At 42.4% G+C, this 18,137-nt stretch overlaps 1 protein-coding gene across 3 annotated transcripts in view; it reads left to right on the top strand.

Moving 5' to 3' along the window:
• ogdha (oxoglutarate dehydrogenase a) overlaps nt 1-18,137 on the top strand; it is a 91,749-nt gene that overhangs the window by 45,864 nt on the left and 27,748 nt on the right. Inside the window, exons 3-7 of one of the 3 annotated variants that reach the window (XM_055920491.1) lie at nt 3,457-3,633; nt 4,724-4,826; nt 10,173-10,217; nt 16,788-16,903; nt 17,052-17,206. In XM_055920491.1, coding sequence (XP_055776466.1) covers nt 3,457-3,633; nt 4,724-4,826; nt 10,173-10,217; nt 16,788-16,903; nt 17,052-17,206 — 596 coding nt within the window. Of the gene's footprint in view, nt 1-3,456; nt 3,634-4,415; nt 4,510-4,723; nt 4,827-10,172; nt 10,218-16,787; nt 16,904-17,051; nt 17,207-18,137 lie in introns of all 3 variants that reach the window. The other 2 variants (XM_055920489.1, XM_055920490.1) reach the window with 2 other exon arrangements.

The raw sequence follows: 18,137 nt of genomic DNA, 5'->3' as shown, positions 1-18,137 counted from the left end.
TGCTTGTCAAATTGTGAGTAAGAGACTATTGGAGTGTGTACAGCCTGCGCAAAAAACTAAGCAGTGCTCATGCCTTTCAAGCTACTTTAAAAAAAATCATCATCAGTTTCATCATGCAGCCTTACAATGTATTAAACATTTAATCGGAAAGCAAAATGTTTGTAGAACTGAAGTTACATTAACTCAAAATTAAGCAAATGTGAGTACCTATTTCTTTGTTAACCTTTCTATCCCAGGGGTTCCGCTAGCTGAACACCCACATTACGCTGAAAAGGCAGCGCGCGAAATTCAAAAATATTTTTTTGAAATGTAACTTTCACACATTAACAAGTCCAATACAGCAAATGAAAGATAAACATCTTGTTTTACAGCGAAAACACAACATATATTTATGTTAGATCACCACCAAATCCAAAAAACACACAGCCATTTTTCCCAGCCAAAGATAGTCACACAAAAGCAGAAATAGAGATAAAATGAATCACTAACCTTTGATAATCTTCATCAGATGACACTCATAGGACATCATGTTACACAATACATTTATGTTTTGTTCGATAATGTGCATATTTATATCCACATCTCGGTTTACATTGGCGCCATGTTCAGAAATGCCTCCAAAATATCCGGAGTAATTACAGAGAGCCACGTCAAATAACAGAAATACTCATCATAAACTTTGATGAAAGATACATGTTTTACATATAATTAAAAATACACTGGTTCTTAATGCAACCGCTGTCAGATTTTTTTTAAACTTTAGGAAAAAGCACACCATGCAATAATCTGAGACGGCGCTCAGAAATACACAACATTTCTCCGCCATGTTGGAGTCAACAGAAATACGAAATTACATCATAAATATTCCCTTACCTTTGATCTTTCATCAGAATGCAGTGCCAGGAATCCTAGTTCCACAATAAATCGTTGTTTTGTTCGATAATGTCCATTACTAGTGTCCAATTAGCTACTTTTGCTAGCACTTTTAGTTCACATGTCCAAACGCTGGTGCCGGTCCAGGCGAACTCGGACAAACTTCAAAAAGTCATATTCCAGGTCGAATAAACTGGTCAAATTAAGTAGAGAATCAATCTTCAGGATGTTGTTATCAAATATATCCAATAACGTTCCAACCGGAGCATTTCTTCATGGCTGTATAAGTAATGGAACACATGGCCATATCATGACTAGCGCACGTGACCAGGAACTAGCATTCTGCCAGACCACTGACTCAAATAGCTGCCATCCGGCCCTACATCACACTAGAGGCTTCATTCCACATTCTACAGACTGTTGACATCTAGTGGAAGGCGTAGGAAGTGCAAACAGATCCATATATTACAGGGAATTGAATAGGCGATAACTTTAACATCGACCCTTCTCAGAATTCTCACTTCCTGTTTGGAAGTTTGCCTGCCATATGAGTTCTGTTATACTCACAGACATAATTCAAACAGTTTTAGAAACTTCAGAGTGTTCTCTATCCAATAGTAATAATAGTATGCATATATTAGCATCTGGGACAGAGTAGGAGGCAGTTCACTATGGGCACGCGATTCATCCAAAGTGAAACTGCTGCCCCCTATCCCAAACAGGTTTTAACGGCTCAATACCGCGCACTTCCTCAAATCTTTGTTCAATTGTATTCTTCATACTATAAAATAATGCCACTGAATTATAAGAAATTTTTGTCTGCTAAATGAACTAGTGTAGCCCACAGCCGTTTGGCATAGCCACATCAGGACCCATCATAAGGACAACTCAGGGTATGCTATTCTTTTCTTCTGAAATAGACTACATATTCTTCATATCATGCTTCTTTAGACCTGTCTAAAATAAATAATGGATTTATTGTGACGGTGTAGGCTATAATACATGGATTTATCAGTTTTTGTAAATGGCTCGTAGGCTGTGTGGAAGCCAAGAGATGCTAAATGTGTTTATGTTAATTAACGGTTTCGTGATTGCCACAGCCCTAGATGTTACAGACCACTTTTGGACAAGTTAAAAAAAAATCTTTCCTACTTGTCCAAAGGACAGTTGGTTAAAGTGAATTTCAAGCCCTGGGGCTGAGAGAGAAATGTATAGTTGGGGGCTCATGCCATAACATTTTTTTATCCTGAATGCATAGTTTTGGAATAAAAGATTCTCCCTGACTAACTTTTATTTTGGTGATTGTTGGTTCTAAAATATCTTATTTAGAAAATATATAGGTCAATTATCTTTTCTACACCCTTTATTTGGTTTGTCTTGAGATTTCACTGAAAAGGTTTTTACACCCCCTCTCAAAACCTGCATTTTTTGGGTGGACATAGGTGGCCCGAAAAACACCTTGGCTGCCCGCATCTACTTTTCTACGCAGAAAAACCTGCTACTTGTTTTAACGATGTACTAGAATTGGGCATAGCTGAAGGTCAGTTGGCCTATTATCTGAGCAAGATGAATATCATGTGTGTGTTCCAAATGGCACCCTATCCCCTTATGGGCCCTGATCAAAGTATTTCAGTCTATAGGGAAGAAGGTGTCAGTTGGGTCGCAGCTCTTGGCTCTCTTCACTCTTAGGTAGTTTAAATGTATCAACACAAAGTAGGCAAATGTGTGTGATGTCACCAACACCCACTTTCTTGACTCCAACTTCAAAACTCTAATTCAGTTTGATTCATGCACAGCTTGTAAAGCCCTTACATGGTTCCAGCTCATCATGTTTTCTTAAACTCAAGCCACTTGAGAGGAAATTTGACTGAATGAAGACAACGCTGTGACGCTGAACCTATAAGATTCCCCCAGGGAATCTTTCCGCCTGATATGCTATCACTTCAGCCACAGCTGACCATTAATCGCACTGGTATAAATCTTTGACCAGGTGGGTGGTAATTCAGGTGCTGGGACTGTCGTTCCTGTATCTCTAAAATGTAAATATAGGTTTACTATGAAGGATCTTGTGACTAGCGTTAGTTTCAAGTATCCCTTTGGTATGAAGTAAATTACGTTAAAAATATATATATATATTTTTTTAACGAATCCCAGAGAATGGCGTTGTGTTTTGGTTTTCATATTGTGGAATAAGTGAGGGCCTTACTACTTTTGTCAGTTTACCATAAAACATTGAAGTAGATTTTCCCCAAGGAAGCTGTTGGCTGCTTAATATGAGACTTGATAGACATTTTTTAGAATGACCAAATCAGTTGGAGAACAGGAAAATGTTGGAATTTGCCATCCATTGTTGTTTTGAATGGCATAAGACTGATCACACAGGTTGTTTTCATCACAAAGGGAAAATGGAAACTGTAACATAAGGTTACTTTTATTTAATATTTCTAGCATTGCTAAAGGTCATGAAGCTATACCTTCTTATAAAATGTAAATTTGTCATAGATGGATTTGTTGGCTATCTCCTTTCATACCAATGTTCATTAATCCCAATTCTCATTTCTCTTCTTTCTTTCTTTCTTGCAGTCTTGGGACGTTTTCTTCCGCAATGCCAATGCAGGTGCTCCCCCGGGCATGGCCCACCAGAGCCCTCTGAGCCTGGCCGGTCTCCCTCAAGCCCAGTCTTTGGCGGGGGCTCAGCCCAACGTGGAGAAGCTGGTGGAGGATCACCTGGCTGTCCAATCCCTCATTCGTGCCTACCAGGTCAGACCAGTCAGCCACCACTGGCTATCACAGAGCTACAACATTTGAAAACAAGGACAACCATGTCTATAAGGTTTTAGTATTTTAACCTTTATTTAACTAGGGAAGTCAGTTAAGAACAAATTCTTAGTTTACAAAGATGGCCTACCACGGCTGTGGTACAGCCCGGGATAGAACCAGGGTCTGTAGTGACGCCTCTACCAATGAGATGCCGTGCCTTAAACCGCTGCGCCACTCGGGAGCCAACTAGTAAGCATGCCAAGTAGTTTTACCATTACAAAACATTCAGCAGCCAGAAAGCTATGACTGTTTAACAAAAATATTTTATAAAATGCATCTAGTGGTGGCACACAAGACAAGAACACAGAACCTATTGTTAGTAAACTATTGTAGTCAAAGAAAATAACCAATATTGCCTCCTCGCTATTTGAGTAATCTCTACCTTTTGAGTTCGATGTTTAAAATAGACCATCTTTGTTGTCTGTGAGCATAGCTAAATATTTCCACAAAGTTGACCGTCAGACTTAATGATACCAACTATGCTGATAATGGACTAACATTTTAGTGATATAAAGTACCTGTGCTGAAATGGTTGATATTTGAAAGCTGGGACAAAGGTGAGATGTCTGTTTTTATACCATAAAGAACTGTGACCTCATGATGTTAACTGAAATGCCTATTATAATGTGCACTTGAATGTTTCCTATTTCTATGTTGTTGTATTGTTGTGGTTTTAATTGAAACCTTGTTTTACCATGTGACTAATGTTACCTTATTTCCAGTTGAATGGCCATCACAACGCAGATCTCGATCCTCTTGGCATCAGTTGTATAAATTTTGATGATGCCCCAGTACCTACTGGGGTTCAGAATGTCGGTGAGAAATGTTCCCTCACATCTGTGCGAGACAATAATGAGCTTGTTTGTGTTAATGTTGCTTTCCCATTTCCTCCCTCCTTTCTCTCTCTTCTCTTATTTTTCTTTCAAATCCCTTTCAACACTTCTACGTCTCTCTACACTCACACCCCTCCCCCTCTCACCCCCACCTGTCGGATGTTTTGTTCCATTTCCCCTCGGACCTGTTTCTTTAGATCCGTGGGCACCATGTTGCTCAGCTGGACCCTCTGGGGATTATGGATGCCGATCTGGACTCTCACGTCCCCAATGACATTATAACGTCCTCGGATAAACTCGGTGAGGAGAATGAGCCACTCACTACAGATCCTCCGGGCGGCTGGGTAGCTGAGCAATCGCTGTTTGGCATGTAATGCTGGTCTATGTATGGTCTACACTGACCTTCTCTGTAAACATGTGCCCATTTGTCCCTGAAAGGGCTCCTTGCCCCTTGTTTTCCTGAAATGCCACATATTTGCATTGATGCTTTTTGACTTACTTGACTTCAATCTCTTTGCCACCTTGGGAGTATAGGGCGTCCACCGTAGGAGTATCCATGGTTCAGTTTTTGTAGTAATTTTTTTCACCGTTGGGTGGGTGATTTAGCCCAGACAGCTGGGCCCACTGTTATCATGTTGCTCAGCTGTACCCTCTGGGGATTATGGATGCCCGTCTGGACTCTCACGTCCCCATTTACATTATAACATCCTCGGATAAACTTGGTGAGTAGAATGAGCCACTCACTATGAGCCACTCACAGATCCGCCATCGACTGGGTAGCTAAGCAAGCTCTGTTTGGCATGAAATGCTGGTTTTTGTGTGGCCTATGCCGGCCTTCCTCTGTATAAAGATGTCGCCGTACTGTATGGCCGCCGTTTTGCGAGCTCCGGCCCTACTTTGCTATTTTCCACATCGACGGGGCTGCAGGGGAGCGGGTCAAGAGCTTCAAGTTTATTTTTGTACATTTTATTCATTAACATTTATTTAACTAGGCAAGTCGGTTAAGAACAAATACAATGACTGCCTACCCTGGCCAAACCCGGACGACGCTGGGCCATTTGTGTGCGCTGCCCTATGGGACTCCCAATCACGTCCGGATGTAATGCAGCCTGGATTCAAACCAGGGACTGCAGTGACGTCTCTGCACTGAGATGCAGTGCCTTAGACCGCTGCGCCACTCGGGAGCCCTAGGTGTCCAAATCACTAAGGACTTAAAATGGTCCGCAAACACTCCTTGGGAGGTTGAAAAGGTTTGGAATGGGCCCTCAAAAGTTCTACCAAGTTCTACCAATCTTGACTGTTTGCATCACTGCTTGGTATGGCAACGGCATACGCCCTCAATCTCATGGCACTACAAAGGGTGGTGCGGCAGGCCAGTACATCACTGTGGCCAAGCTCCCTGCCATCCAGGACCTCCATGTCAGGAAGGTCCGGAAAATCGTTTAACACTCCTGCCACCCAAGCCATAGACTGTTCTCTCTGCGTTCACACGGCAAGCTGTACCGTTGCATCAAATCTGACACCAACAGGCTGCTGAACAGCATCTTGTTCCCCAAGCCATAAGACTGCTGAACAGCTAACAAAATGGCTAGACGGATGATCTGAGTTGACCCTTGTATTTTATTTATATTTTTACACCATCTCTATGCACACTCAAAAGACTCTGCACACTCCACTCACACACTGATACTTCAACTCACACACCTTCAATTAATTTGCTCACACACTTAACATGCACATACTTTTGTATATGTAGTGTATGTGAACACCACTTCAAATGAATGGATTTGGACATTTCCGCCACACCCGTTGCTGACAGAAACTCCAAACTCCAAAGACAAACATTGCCAGTAGAATGGCCTTACTGAAGAGCTCAGTAACTTTCAACATGGCACCATCACAGGATGCCAACTTTCCAACAAGTCATTTTGTCAAATTTCTGTCATAGTAGAGCTGCCCCAGTCAACTGTAAGTGCTGTTATTGTGAAGTGGAAATGTAGAGGAGCAACAACGGCTCAGCCGCGAAATGGTAAGCCACACAAGCTCACAGAACGGGACCACCGAGGTGCTGAAACGTGTAGCGCGTACAAATCATATATCCTCTGTTGCTAGACTCAATACCGAGTTCCAAACTGCCTCTGGAGCAACGACAGCACAATAACTGTTCGTCGGGAGCTTCATGAAATGGGTTTCCATGGCCAAGCAGCCACACACAAGCCTAAAATCACCATGCACAAAGCCAAGCGTCGGCTGGAGTGGTGTAAAGCTTACCTCTAGTGGACTCTAGAGCAGTGGAAACGCGTTCTCTGGAGTGATGAATCACGCTTCACCATCTCGTGGTCCGAATATGGGTTTGGCGGATGCCTGTAGAACGCTACTTGCCCAAATGCATAGTGTCAACTGTAAAGTTTGGTAGAGGAGGAATAATGGTCTGGGGTTGTTTGGGCTAGGCCCCTTAGTTCCAGTGAAGTGAAATCGTAATGCTACAGCATCAATAACATTCTAGACGATTCTCTGCTTCCAACTTTGTGGCAACAGTTTGGGGAAGGCCCTTTCCTGTTTCTGCATGACAACGCCCCCGTGCACAAAGCGAGGTCCATACAGAAATGCTTTGAGATTGGTGTGGAAGAACTTGACTGGCCTGCCCAGAGCCCTGACCTCAACCCCATCGAAGGCCTTTGGGATGAGTTGGAACACTTACTGCGAGCCAGGCCTTATCGCCCAACATCAGTGCCTGACCTCACTAATGCTCTTGTGGCTGAATTGAAGCAAGTCCACGCAGCAATGTTCCGACATCTAGTGGAAACCCTTCCCAGAAGAGTAGAGGCTGTTATAGCAGCAAAGGAGGGACCAACTCCATATCAATGCTTTTGGAATGTGTTTGACGAGCAGGTGTCCACCTACTTTTGTTCATGTAGTGTACATTTATACTGACTCCACACACTACTCGCATACAACCACCATATACACTGCTGCTACTCTGTCATATATCCTGATGCTGTGTCACCTTAACCCTATACATATCAAACTCTATCACTCCAGCATCCCTGCACATGGTAAATATGGTCATGGATTTGACCCTGTATATAGCTTACTTGCTTTCTCGTGTTCTTTTATTTCTCGTGTGTTTTTGTTCCACCTAGTGTGATTTTTAGTAATACATTGATATTGATTACTGCGTTGTTGGGTTTAGAGCTTGCAAGAAATGCATTTCACTGTACTAGTGAATGTGACATTAAAACTTATCCGAAGTGGTAATCGATCATTTTTCTACAATGCTCTATGATCATGACTGTGCTTTCTGACCTCTCGTTCTAGACCTGTCCAGTTTGTCTGGACCTACCGGGAGTTATCTCCCACTGGCATAGCTCTGAGCGGTCGTTGAGGTACACAAGCCCTCTTACCACGACAAAGTGACAGTCCAAAAAGCATCAATACAAATAGCAGTTTCTTAGGTAGCACTTCTTTGTAGGACAGATCTGTACTGTATGACTTCTCTGTCTGCAGGCAGCCAAGCACAAATTGAAATGAAAGTTAAATGCCTTTATAACAATATTGTCTAGAGTGCTCCATTAAGTTCACATACAGTAGCCTTCTTGAGTGACACCGCTACATCCCCAGTTTGAAGCCAGTGTCGCATCACTGGTTTTATTGACATGATTTAAGTGTCCCATTACACTCCTGTCTATCAGTGGCGGGACATATTTAGAGTCCTCCTAGATTTTCTGGCGTATCTCCTAAATCTACTAACCATCTTTGCCTGACCGGACCACATTCTCCCTCACATTACTCACACCCTTTCTTGGGTATGGCCAAAAAATCCCGTCTTTCAATCTACTTCTCAGTAAAAATGAACAGCTATTCAACGCATTTGTAGTTTCCTTCTGAAGTACGGTATAGGGGGGGCAGGAGTTTTCTCTGCTGCCAACTCTAACTTTTAGTCCTTAGTTCTCACTCACTGTTCACAACAACAACTACAGTATGACTCTCAACAGTAAGATATTAACTGTTTGGAAAGGTAAATCACCTTCAACATGGATTATAAGAAAAAAGGGGAGGGAAGGGACATTTCTATGAACCAGCATACCCCTAAACCTTGTACCCCTCTTCTTCTTGATGACTGAATAGTCCAATTAGTGGTGCTCTCAAGATCTGTATACTTTCTGCATGTCTGATGGTTATTAGTTCCAGTACAGCACGTCTCGGTCTGCATGGGACGTTTTTCAGTTTGGCTGTGATCCGGGTGTGATGTTTGTATTTGTGCATTCTGCAGCAAGGCAGGTACAGCATTTTCTAGATGTAATTGGCACTTAAAGCTGTGTTTGCCACCCTTGTTGTGGTTGGTGCTGCGCTGTCGCTAGAGTTCAGAAGCAGTCAGTCAGTGGTGCTGCTGTGGTGATTGACGTTGTGAGGGGGGGGGGATTCTCGCAAACAAATCGAAGTTAAAAGAACAAGCCAGTGGCCTAGCGGTCTAAACCGCTGCCTCTGGCACATGTCTATAGTGTCTGCATAAATTTGAATCCGGCCTACTGCCCTTTGACACAACTCTCCTATCTTCCCCCACTGCCATCCTCTCTTTATAAAGTGCTATCGGTGTTTGCTCGCAGCGGAGTGCGCAGCTGAAATTTTACTTTGCCAATGCCAAACCACCACCATCTGTGGTGTGAGGGTTCCAGATGGCTTCTGCCTTCCCTGGCTGCAGAAATCACGATGGTGGCCTCTGGTATGCAGAGACGGTGGAAACATTATCAAACTATCTCTGTGTTACATTCACACAAGCAGTTTTCCATAACTAGGTAGCTAGCTATAGTCTTTCAAGCTAACTTTGCTGTGGTTTGCTACTCGGCATAGCTAGCTAGCTATATGTAGTTGGTGGGAAAATGCCCAATCAGCTTATGGCCGCCTGGGAAACCGTTCACCTGCTTACTAGTCGTAAATACAAGTTGGAATCATCTCTGTACCCAGCGTTATTCAAAATGCTAAAATCTAATGTCCCCTACTAAGGAAATTACTTCGGCAGTACTTTAGCGTTCTCCACCAGTTTGAAACGCATGAATGGACGTATTTCGTTGCTCCGAGTTATACAAGTTGTATTTTGGAAAACTGACTGGACGTAAACGTGGTTTTGGCAAGCTAGCTAGCGGCCTACTTTGTTGTTGGTTACATGTCACCGTATATTTATTTTTATCACATTAGCTAACTTCAGCCATAGTTAGCTGGCATCGTAATGTTCCATAAATGTGCCTACTTAGCTTATTTTGCTAGTAGCAAATCTCTTTTTTTTATTTTTTACTATCAACACACCTAGTCCCTTTTTTTTTTTTAAAGGGTTTCCGGCAAGAAATCAATTAAATAGTACCAAGTCAAGTTAGCTACGTACGAACACACATCACCAGCAATAGATACTAGTGGCGCCATTTAGTCTGAGTGTGATAGGCGAGAACTCTTCTTCGCCGAGAGTATAATTCGAGAGAAGGACTTCTTATTGTCTGCGAGAACCACCCAAAGTTTCACTTCGATTCTAGTTTGCTGACCCCTTCAGTGTGTTTGAGTAGTGGTAGAGTTGACCCTGATGTCCATGATGGAGAATGGGGGCATGGGTCACTAACCTTTTCCGGGTTTCTCTCCCCCTGATGCCTCCTCCAGACCTGGCAATGTTCAAGGACCGTCTCAGTATTCTAACTGTCGGAGGTATGGAAACACAAGTCTCCCTGTAGTTTTGTCCCTTTCTCTGTGCCTGAATATTTGCTTTTTGTATTGTTTGCGTAGGAATTTTTGCTATATCTTTTTTTGTTGGCTTTTCAGTGGAATACACTTGATAAACAACTGCTTGTGTTCTCGTTGGAATGTTTGGTTATTTATCACATGATCGGATTCTAAGCCATCAGCAGCCCTGAAATATAGGAGAAAGTTAGAGCCTCTCTCTAGCAGCCCCAGTGTGTGGGTGTCGGAGAACACGAACATCTTAAGACAATATGTTCCTCTTTATGTCAGTGTACTCCTTTAGTGCTTTCCTGTTGAAGCTCTAGCTGAATAGACAGTTTTGGAGTGGTAGGTAATAGATAAGCTTATTTCAAACTACAAAAGTGTTTAGTGTAGTGGTACAGTACCTAGTCACATTCCTCTCAAACTGTGGTGAAATTTGTTTACATTATCTGGCAGAACATTTCAACCACTAAGTCCCAGTTGGATCGCAGTTGAAGAATACATTATACATTTATTTTCATGTAAAACAACTTTGTTTCAGAATCAGATTGCGTATCACATTTCAGAGCTGACAAACATTGGGAGATATATACACTCGGGGCCAGTTTATTAGGTACACCCATCTGAATTCTTTGGGGCATGGAAACATTGCTCAATTGGTATCAAGGGACCTAAGGTGTGCCAGTAAAACATTCCCCACACCATTACACCACCGCCACCAGCCTGTACTGTTGACACCAGCAGGATGGGGCCATGAACTCATGCTGCTTACGCCAAATCCTAACTCTGCCATCAGCATGACGCAACAGGATCCTTGATTTGTCGGACCAGGCAATGTTTTTCCAAGACTCAATTGTCCAGTATTCGTGACCGCGTGCCAACTGGAGCCACTAATTGTTGTTTTTCGCTGATAAAGTAGAATCAGGTGTGGTCGTCTGCGGGAATAGCCCATCTGTGACACGGACCAACGAGTTGTGCATTCCCAGATGCCGTTCTGCACACCACTGTTGTACTGCGCCGTTATTTGCTTCTTTGTGGCCACCCTGTTAGCTTACACGATTCTTGCCATTCTCCTTCAAAATAACATCAACTAGCTGTTTTTGCCTACAGGACTTCCTCTGACTGGATGTTTTTTGTTTGTTTCACCATTCTCGGTAAACACTAGGTCAGGTATCCCCATCTGGTGTCCTGTGGAAGATTTTTATTTTGCCCCACGGGTTTTAAGCAAATACAAATCAAATTATTATTTAAAATAGTTTTGACATAAGACTAAAGACACCAGCAAAATCAGCTCAAATGTTTATTTAGGAACTCTGTTCCAAATATTTCTCAAGCATTTCAAAATATTCCCACGCATTATAGATCGAGTGCATTCAGAAAGTATTAAAAACCCTTGACTTTTTCCACATTTTGTTGTGTTACAGCCTTATTCTAAAATGGATTAAATAAAAAAATCTCAATTTACACACAATACCTCATAATGACAAAACGAAAACAGATTTTTCTAAATGTTTGCAAATATATTAAAAATGAAAAACGGATACCTTATTTACATAAATATTCAGACCCTGTGCTATCAGACTCAAATTTGAGGTCAGGTGTATGTTCTACAACTTGATTGGAGTCCACCTGTGGTAAATTCAACTGATTGGACATGGTTTGGAAAGGCACACGCCTGTCTAAGGTCCCACAATTCACAGTGCATGTCTGAGCAAAAACCAAGCCATGAGGTCAAAGGAGTTGTCCGTAGAGCTCCGAGACAGGATTCTGTCGAGGCACAGACCTGTGGAAGGGTACCAAAACATTTCTGCAAAATTGAAGGTCCCCCAAAACACAGCGGCCTCCATCATTCTGAAAATGGAAGAAGTTTGGATCCACCAAGACTCTCCCTAGAGAACCCGATGGTCACTCTGATGGAGCTCCAGAGTTCCTCTGTGGAGATGGGAGAATCTTCCAGAAGGACAACCATCTCTGCAGCACTCCACCAATCAGGCCTTTATGGTAGAGTGGCCAGATGGAAGCCACTCCTCAGTAAAAGGCACATGGCGGCCCACTTGAAGTTTGCCAAAAGGCATCAAAAGACTCAGACCGTAAGAAACAAGATTCTCTGGTCTGATGAAACCAAGATTGTGCTCTTTGGTCTGAATGCCAAGCGTCACGTCTGGAGGAAACCTGGCACCATCCCGACGGTGAAGGTTTTCAAAGATCTCTCTACATTGCTCTGTTCATCTTTCCCTCGATCATGACTATTCTCCCAGTCCCTGCTGCTGAAAAACATCCCCACAGCATGATACTGCCACCACCATGCTTCACCGTAGGGATGGTGCCAAATTTCCTCCAGACGTGATGCCTGGCATTCAGGCCAAAGAGTTCAATCTTGGTTTCATCAGACCAGAGAATCTTGTTTCTCATGGTCTGTGAGAGTATTTAGGTGCTTTTTGGTAGTATAGTGGGCTGTCATTATTAAATATAATCCCTTCTGTCTGGCCACTCTACCATGAAGGCCTGAATGGTGTGCTGCAGAGGTGTTTGTCCTTCTGGAAGTTTCTCCCATCTCCACAGAGGAACCCTAAAGCTCCAATCAGTTACCATCATGTACTTGGTCACCTCCTTGACCAAGGCCCTTCTCCCCCAATTGCTCAGGTTGCCTGTGCGGCCAGCTCTAGGAATGATGGAGGACACTGTTCTTGATGACCTTCAATGCTGCAGAAATGTTTTGCTACCCTTCCCCAGATCTGTGCCTCAACACAATCCTGTCTCGGAGCTCTATGGACAATTTCTTTGACCGCATGGCTTGGTTTTTGTTTTGACATGCACTGTGAACTTTGGGACCAAATCATGTCCAATCAATTGAATTTACCACAGGTGGACTCCAATCAAGTTGTAGAAACATCTCAAGGATGATCAATTAAAACAGGATGCACCTGAGCTCAATTTCAAGTTTGATAACAAAGAGTCTGAAAACTTACGTAAAGAAGGTATTTCACTTTGTTATTATGGGGTATTGTGTGTAGATTGCATTTAATCAATTTTAGAATAAGGCTGTAACGTAACAAAGTGGAATAAGTCAATGGGTCTGAATAGTTTTCGAAAGCACTATATATATTTATTTATTATAGTGCCTTCGGAAAGTATTCAGGTGTTCTAAAACGTTTGACCGTGTGTGTGTGCACGTATATACACTACCGGTCAAAAGTTTTAGAACACTTACTCATTCAAGGGTTTTTCTTTATTTGTACTATTTTCGACATTGTAGATTAATAGTGAATACATAAACTATGAAATAATACATATGGAATTATATAGTAACCAAAGAATTGTTAAAACAAATCCAAATATATTTTATCTTTTGAGATTCTTTCGAATAGCCACCAATTGCCTTGATGACAGCTTTGCACACTCTTGGCATTCTCTCAACCAGTTTCATGAGGTAGTAGTTAATAGTTAATTTGTGGAATTTCTTTCCTCAATGCGTTTGAGCCAATCAGTAGTGTTGTAACAAGGTAGGGGTGGTATACAGAAGATGTCTCTATTTGGTAAAAGCCCAAGTCCATATTATGTCAAGACCAGCTCAAATAAGCTAAGAGAAACGACAGTCCATCATTACTTTAAGACATGAAGGTCAGTCGATACGGTACATTTCAAGAACTTTGAACGTTTCTTCAAGTGCAGTCGCAAGAAACATCAAATGCTATGATGAAACTGGCTCTCATGAGGACCGCCACAGGAATGGAAGACCCAGAGTTACCTCTGCTGCAGAGGATAAGTTCATTAGAGTTACCAGCCTCAGAAATTGCAGCCCAAATAAATGCTTCACAGAGTTCAAGTAACAGACACATCTCAACATCAGCTTTTTGTGCGTATGGACAATGTCTGGGATTATTTCATATCGGATCATGAAACATGGGACCAACACTTTACATGTTACCTGTTATATTTTTGTTTCTATGTATAATCAACTCCTTACTCATAACATGCACCCAAATGCTGTTGATGCTTTGTTTTTGGAAATGTACACTAATGTTCTTGTACTTTACTTCCTGCGCTTGGTGTAAGACGACATACTGTTGAAAAGCAGGATTCTGCCTCTGAATAACGTTTTGAATATTTAAATTTTGTTAATTTAGCAGATGCTCTTATCCAGAGCGACTTACAGGAGCAATTAGGGTCAAGTGCCTTGATCATGGGCATTTTTCACCTAGTGGGCTCTGGGATATGAACCAGCGACCTTTTGGTTACTGGCCCAACGCTCTTAACCGCTAGGATACCAGCTGCCCTGCGACGATAAAATCACCCACATCTCGGTGCACCTATTATGCTTTTGTACTTCTGCATGATTCTTGGGTCCAGACTAATGCGAGGCGATGGCTTCCATGGAACCCCCATGATACACAATGTATATAGATGATGTGTGCCATCTGGCTGGTGATGGCAATGACCTGGTCATTGGGGAGCCACTTCTCTCCACTATGTAGCGAGAGAGTGTGTATTCCTTGCAGTGTGCTTCTGTCTGTGGCGTTTAGGAGGCATTTAGGAACAGCCATATTGTTGCCTTGTGGGCTGGCAGTGTTGGTGTTGGAAGTGAATTTGCTAGTGAGTGTGCAGAGTCTGCAAGAAGCTGCTCTCCATGTCCTTGGAGAAACTCTACTTCTACTTGTCAGGTCAGCTAATTGCTGTTTTTTTCTGATGTCTCAGCGTTATAGGATACCCATAGTTTTTCCTGCCTCATGTCCAGTCATTTGAGCCTTTGTTCTGTCATTCAACTTATTCTTTGCGTGGATACTCTTTGATATCACTCAAGTCTCCATCGTTGACACACATTTCAGTAACACACATGAACAAACCCACACATACATTCTTTTTCATTTCTCTTTTCTTTGAGCTATTCTCTTCTATTTAATATAATCCCTATTACTGCCAACCTTTTCTTGCTAGAGCTATTAACATTATTAAATTCTAATTTCCTGTATCACCAATACTCACACATCCTTTGCCATTGATGCGTCGACTAGCCTACTCCATAGTTGTTAATTTTGGGATTGCAACATGTTGCTTTTCTCTTTTTTTTGAGGCAATCAAATAAGATTAAATGAAGTGTCTCTGTTTATCTTAGATTGCCCTGAATTCTATTTCATTACCTTTTTTGGCACCAGCATTTTAACTAAGTGTCACCTCTACCATAAATCAACAATCAATTGAATTATAGTTATCCTCCTGGCACATAGATGCCACACTACAAATTCAGCTCATGACATCTCATCCTTTCTTGACTGCCTCAAAATATATTTTTTTAATTGGCTTTCATCTCCTGGAGAATCTAGTCCCCATAAAAATATGGGGGAAATCTAAATTGTTCATTTTAAGCAGGCATTGACGTGTGTGTGGCTGGTTAGGTGTGTTTTTTCCCCCACGCTTGCATTGTTGGGTAGAGTTTTAACACGTTCATGTTTCCCCTACCAGCTATTGTTTGCCTGGTGAGTGTTTTTAGTAACAGATTTTCAAAGTGTCAGTACGTTTTGTAGAGAAGGCGCTCATCCAGGGTAGGCTAATATCTTTGAAAAACAGAGCCTAAAGTGGATATCTGGTGACCTAAAACTGGGGTAGCCTCCCTTACTTCATTGGCAATCTGCGTATTTTAGATGCTATCACCCACTCCATATCCTCTCTTTAATATGCTTTCAACTCAAATCAACCGAAATCATGGCCATATACCAGAGAAGCACTGAAACCATAGAGACATGGGCTCAGACTCGCATCACAGGAAACACCATTTTGAAATTAGCTTTGTAAATGACATATACTAATATTTTCAGAACATATATAGGCCTACGTGATTCACTGGATCTTAAAGTGTAGAAGAATATTGATAATTTAAATTATATTTTTCCTAAGTCATGTGCATTCTCCTAGACCCTGTAAATACCAGAATAGTGACTGTTTACATCTGTGTTAAGATCACAAGGACTCATCTGTCTGCCACCCCGTTTAGTTCAGGAAGGGCAGTTTGCGTGAATATTCCACTTTAGAATAGATAACATTTATCAGATTGATAATAGTACTCTTGCTTCAATGACACTAATGATATTTTCTTGTTTGTTTTTTGTTTTTTTGGACCCCACAAATATACTCTGCTTGTTTTTACCCACTGCTCCCCTCTGCTCATGTCTCACCCCTTCATTTACTTTTCCTATCCACGGTGTATCCTTTCATGTTGCATGCCTCCACCTTTGTCGTGCTTGTTTGCCTGTGATGCTGCACCACCTTTGATTTTGCTGCATTGCCTCCGTGTTGCCGTTATGGTGCCATCGACCATATGGCATATTCCTGTGTTTTCATCCATCATTGCCCTCCTTTTTCTCCCTAACTCATCTCTGCTTGTTTTGTTTTGTTTCGTTTTCTTTCCATGGGGAATGTCTTTGTGGCCTACATTCTTTCCCCTGTGTTTCCTCCTCTGGACTGAATGTCCCCGCATCTGCCCCCATCAACCCCCGCCACCCCCTCCCCCCTGCCACTCTGCCCTTCTGGATGGTCTGCTGCCCCCTGCGTGCTGAACAGGCTTTTATGGACTGGACGAGTCGGACTTGGACAAAGTGTTCCGCCTGCCTACCACCACCTTTATCGGGGGCACTGAGACCGCCTTGCCCCTGAGGGAGATAATCCGCCGCCTGGAGGTATCCAAACTAAACCGCACACACGCATACACCGGTCTGTCTCTAGAAGTAGGGTTCTTGCCAATCGTTTCTCTTGAACGAGTGAAAAGTGTACATTCAGGCTCATTTTCATAGTCAGTGACGAGACACGCTGTCCCATTTTTTTCAGATGGCCTACTGCCAGCACATCGGGGTTGAGTTCATGTTCATCAATGACCTAGACCAGTGCCAGTGGATCCGGGAAAAGTTTGAGAAGCCCGGCGTCATGCAGTTCACCCTGGAGGAGAAGAGGACCCTGCTGGCCCGCATGGTTCGCTCCACCAGGTCAGAGCCACGCCCCCCCCCCCCCCAAAAAAAGTTCCATCCCCCACTTACCCATCAAAAAATATCAATTAATCAAATGCATTTATAAAGTCCTTTTCACGTCAGCAGTTGTCACGAATTGCTTTCACAGTCCACCTTGTCATAGTGCTTGTCCAGATTTCAGTCATTGCAGGGCTCCCTACTGCGACCCATTTTGTCACATTTTATGACCCTTTGACTTAGCTGTGCAAGTAAAAACATTTATTGGTCGCATCGATGCGAGCTGCACATTCTACATGCTCACCTCACTCCAACCTTAGTATTTTTTTTAAGCTACTGAAACCATGATTTCGTCAAACACTAATGTGCATTATCCTCATGATTCCTGTAGTGAAAGTCTCTGTAATGCCCCATGCCTGTTTCTCTGGGCCTGCTGCTGTGAAGAGCGAGCCACTCACACCCCCTCCCCCACACTCTAGGAAAAAATAAAAATAAAAGTTGTTCTGATTGTTGGATGTGATGTTTTAAAATCCAATTGCGGGAAAAGCACAGCTTTGGAAGCAGCTAGGGCTGCACGATATGGACAAAAAAAATGTAATTGCTCAAAAAAATACAGCGATTTCGATCAACACACTTGTGTCGCCAGGATAGTGGGTTCAATTCTCGGGACACCCATAGTTAAGAAATGTATGCAGAAATATTTGTAAGTCACTTTGAATAAAAGCGTCTGCTAAATGGCAAATACATAAACTCAGCAAAAAAAGAAACGTTCTCTCACTGTCAACTGCGTTTATTTTCAGCAAACTTAACATGTGTAAATATTTGTATGAACATAACAAGATTCAACAACTGAGACATAAACTGAACAAGTTAAACAGACTTGTAACTTACAGAAATGGAATAATGGTTCCCTGAACAAAGGGGGTGTCAAAATCAAAAGTAACAGTCGGTA

The sequence above is a fragment of the Salvelinus fontinalis genome, chromosome 4 (assembly GCF_029448725.1).
Source record: "Salvelinus fontinalis isolate EN_2023a chromosome 4, ASM2944872v1, whole genome shotgun sequence".
Lineage (NCBI taxonomy): Eukaryota > Metazoa > Chordata > Actinopteri > Salmoniformes > Salmonidae > Salvelinus > Salvelinus fontinalis.
Note: the sequence above shows the minus strand (reverse complement) of the source record. Positions and strands in the feature narration are given on the sequence as shown.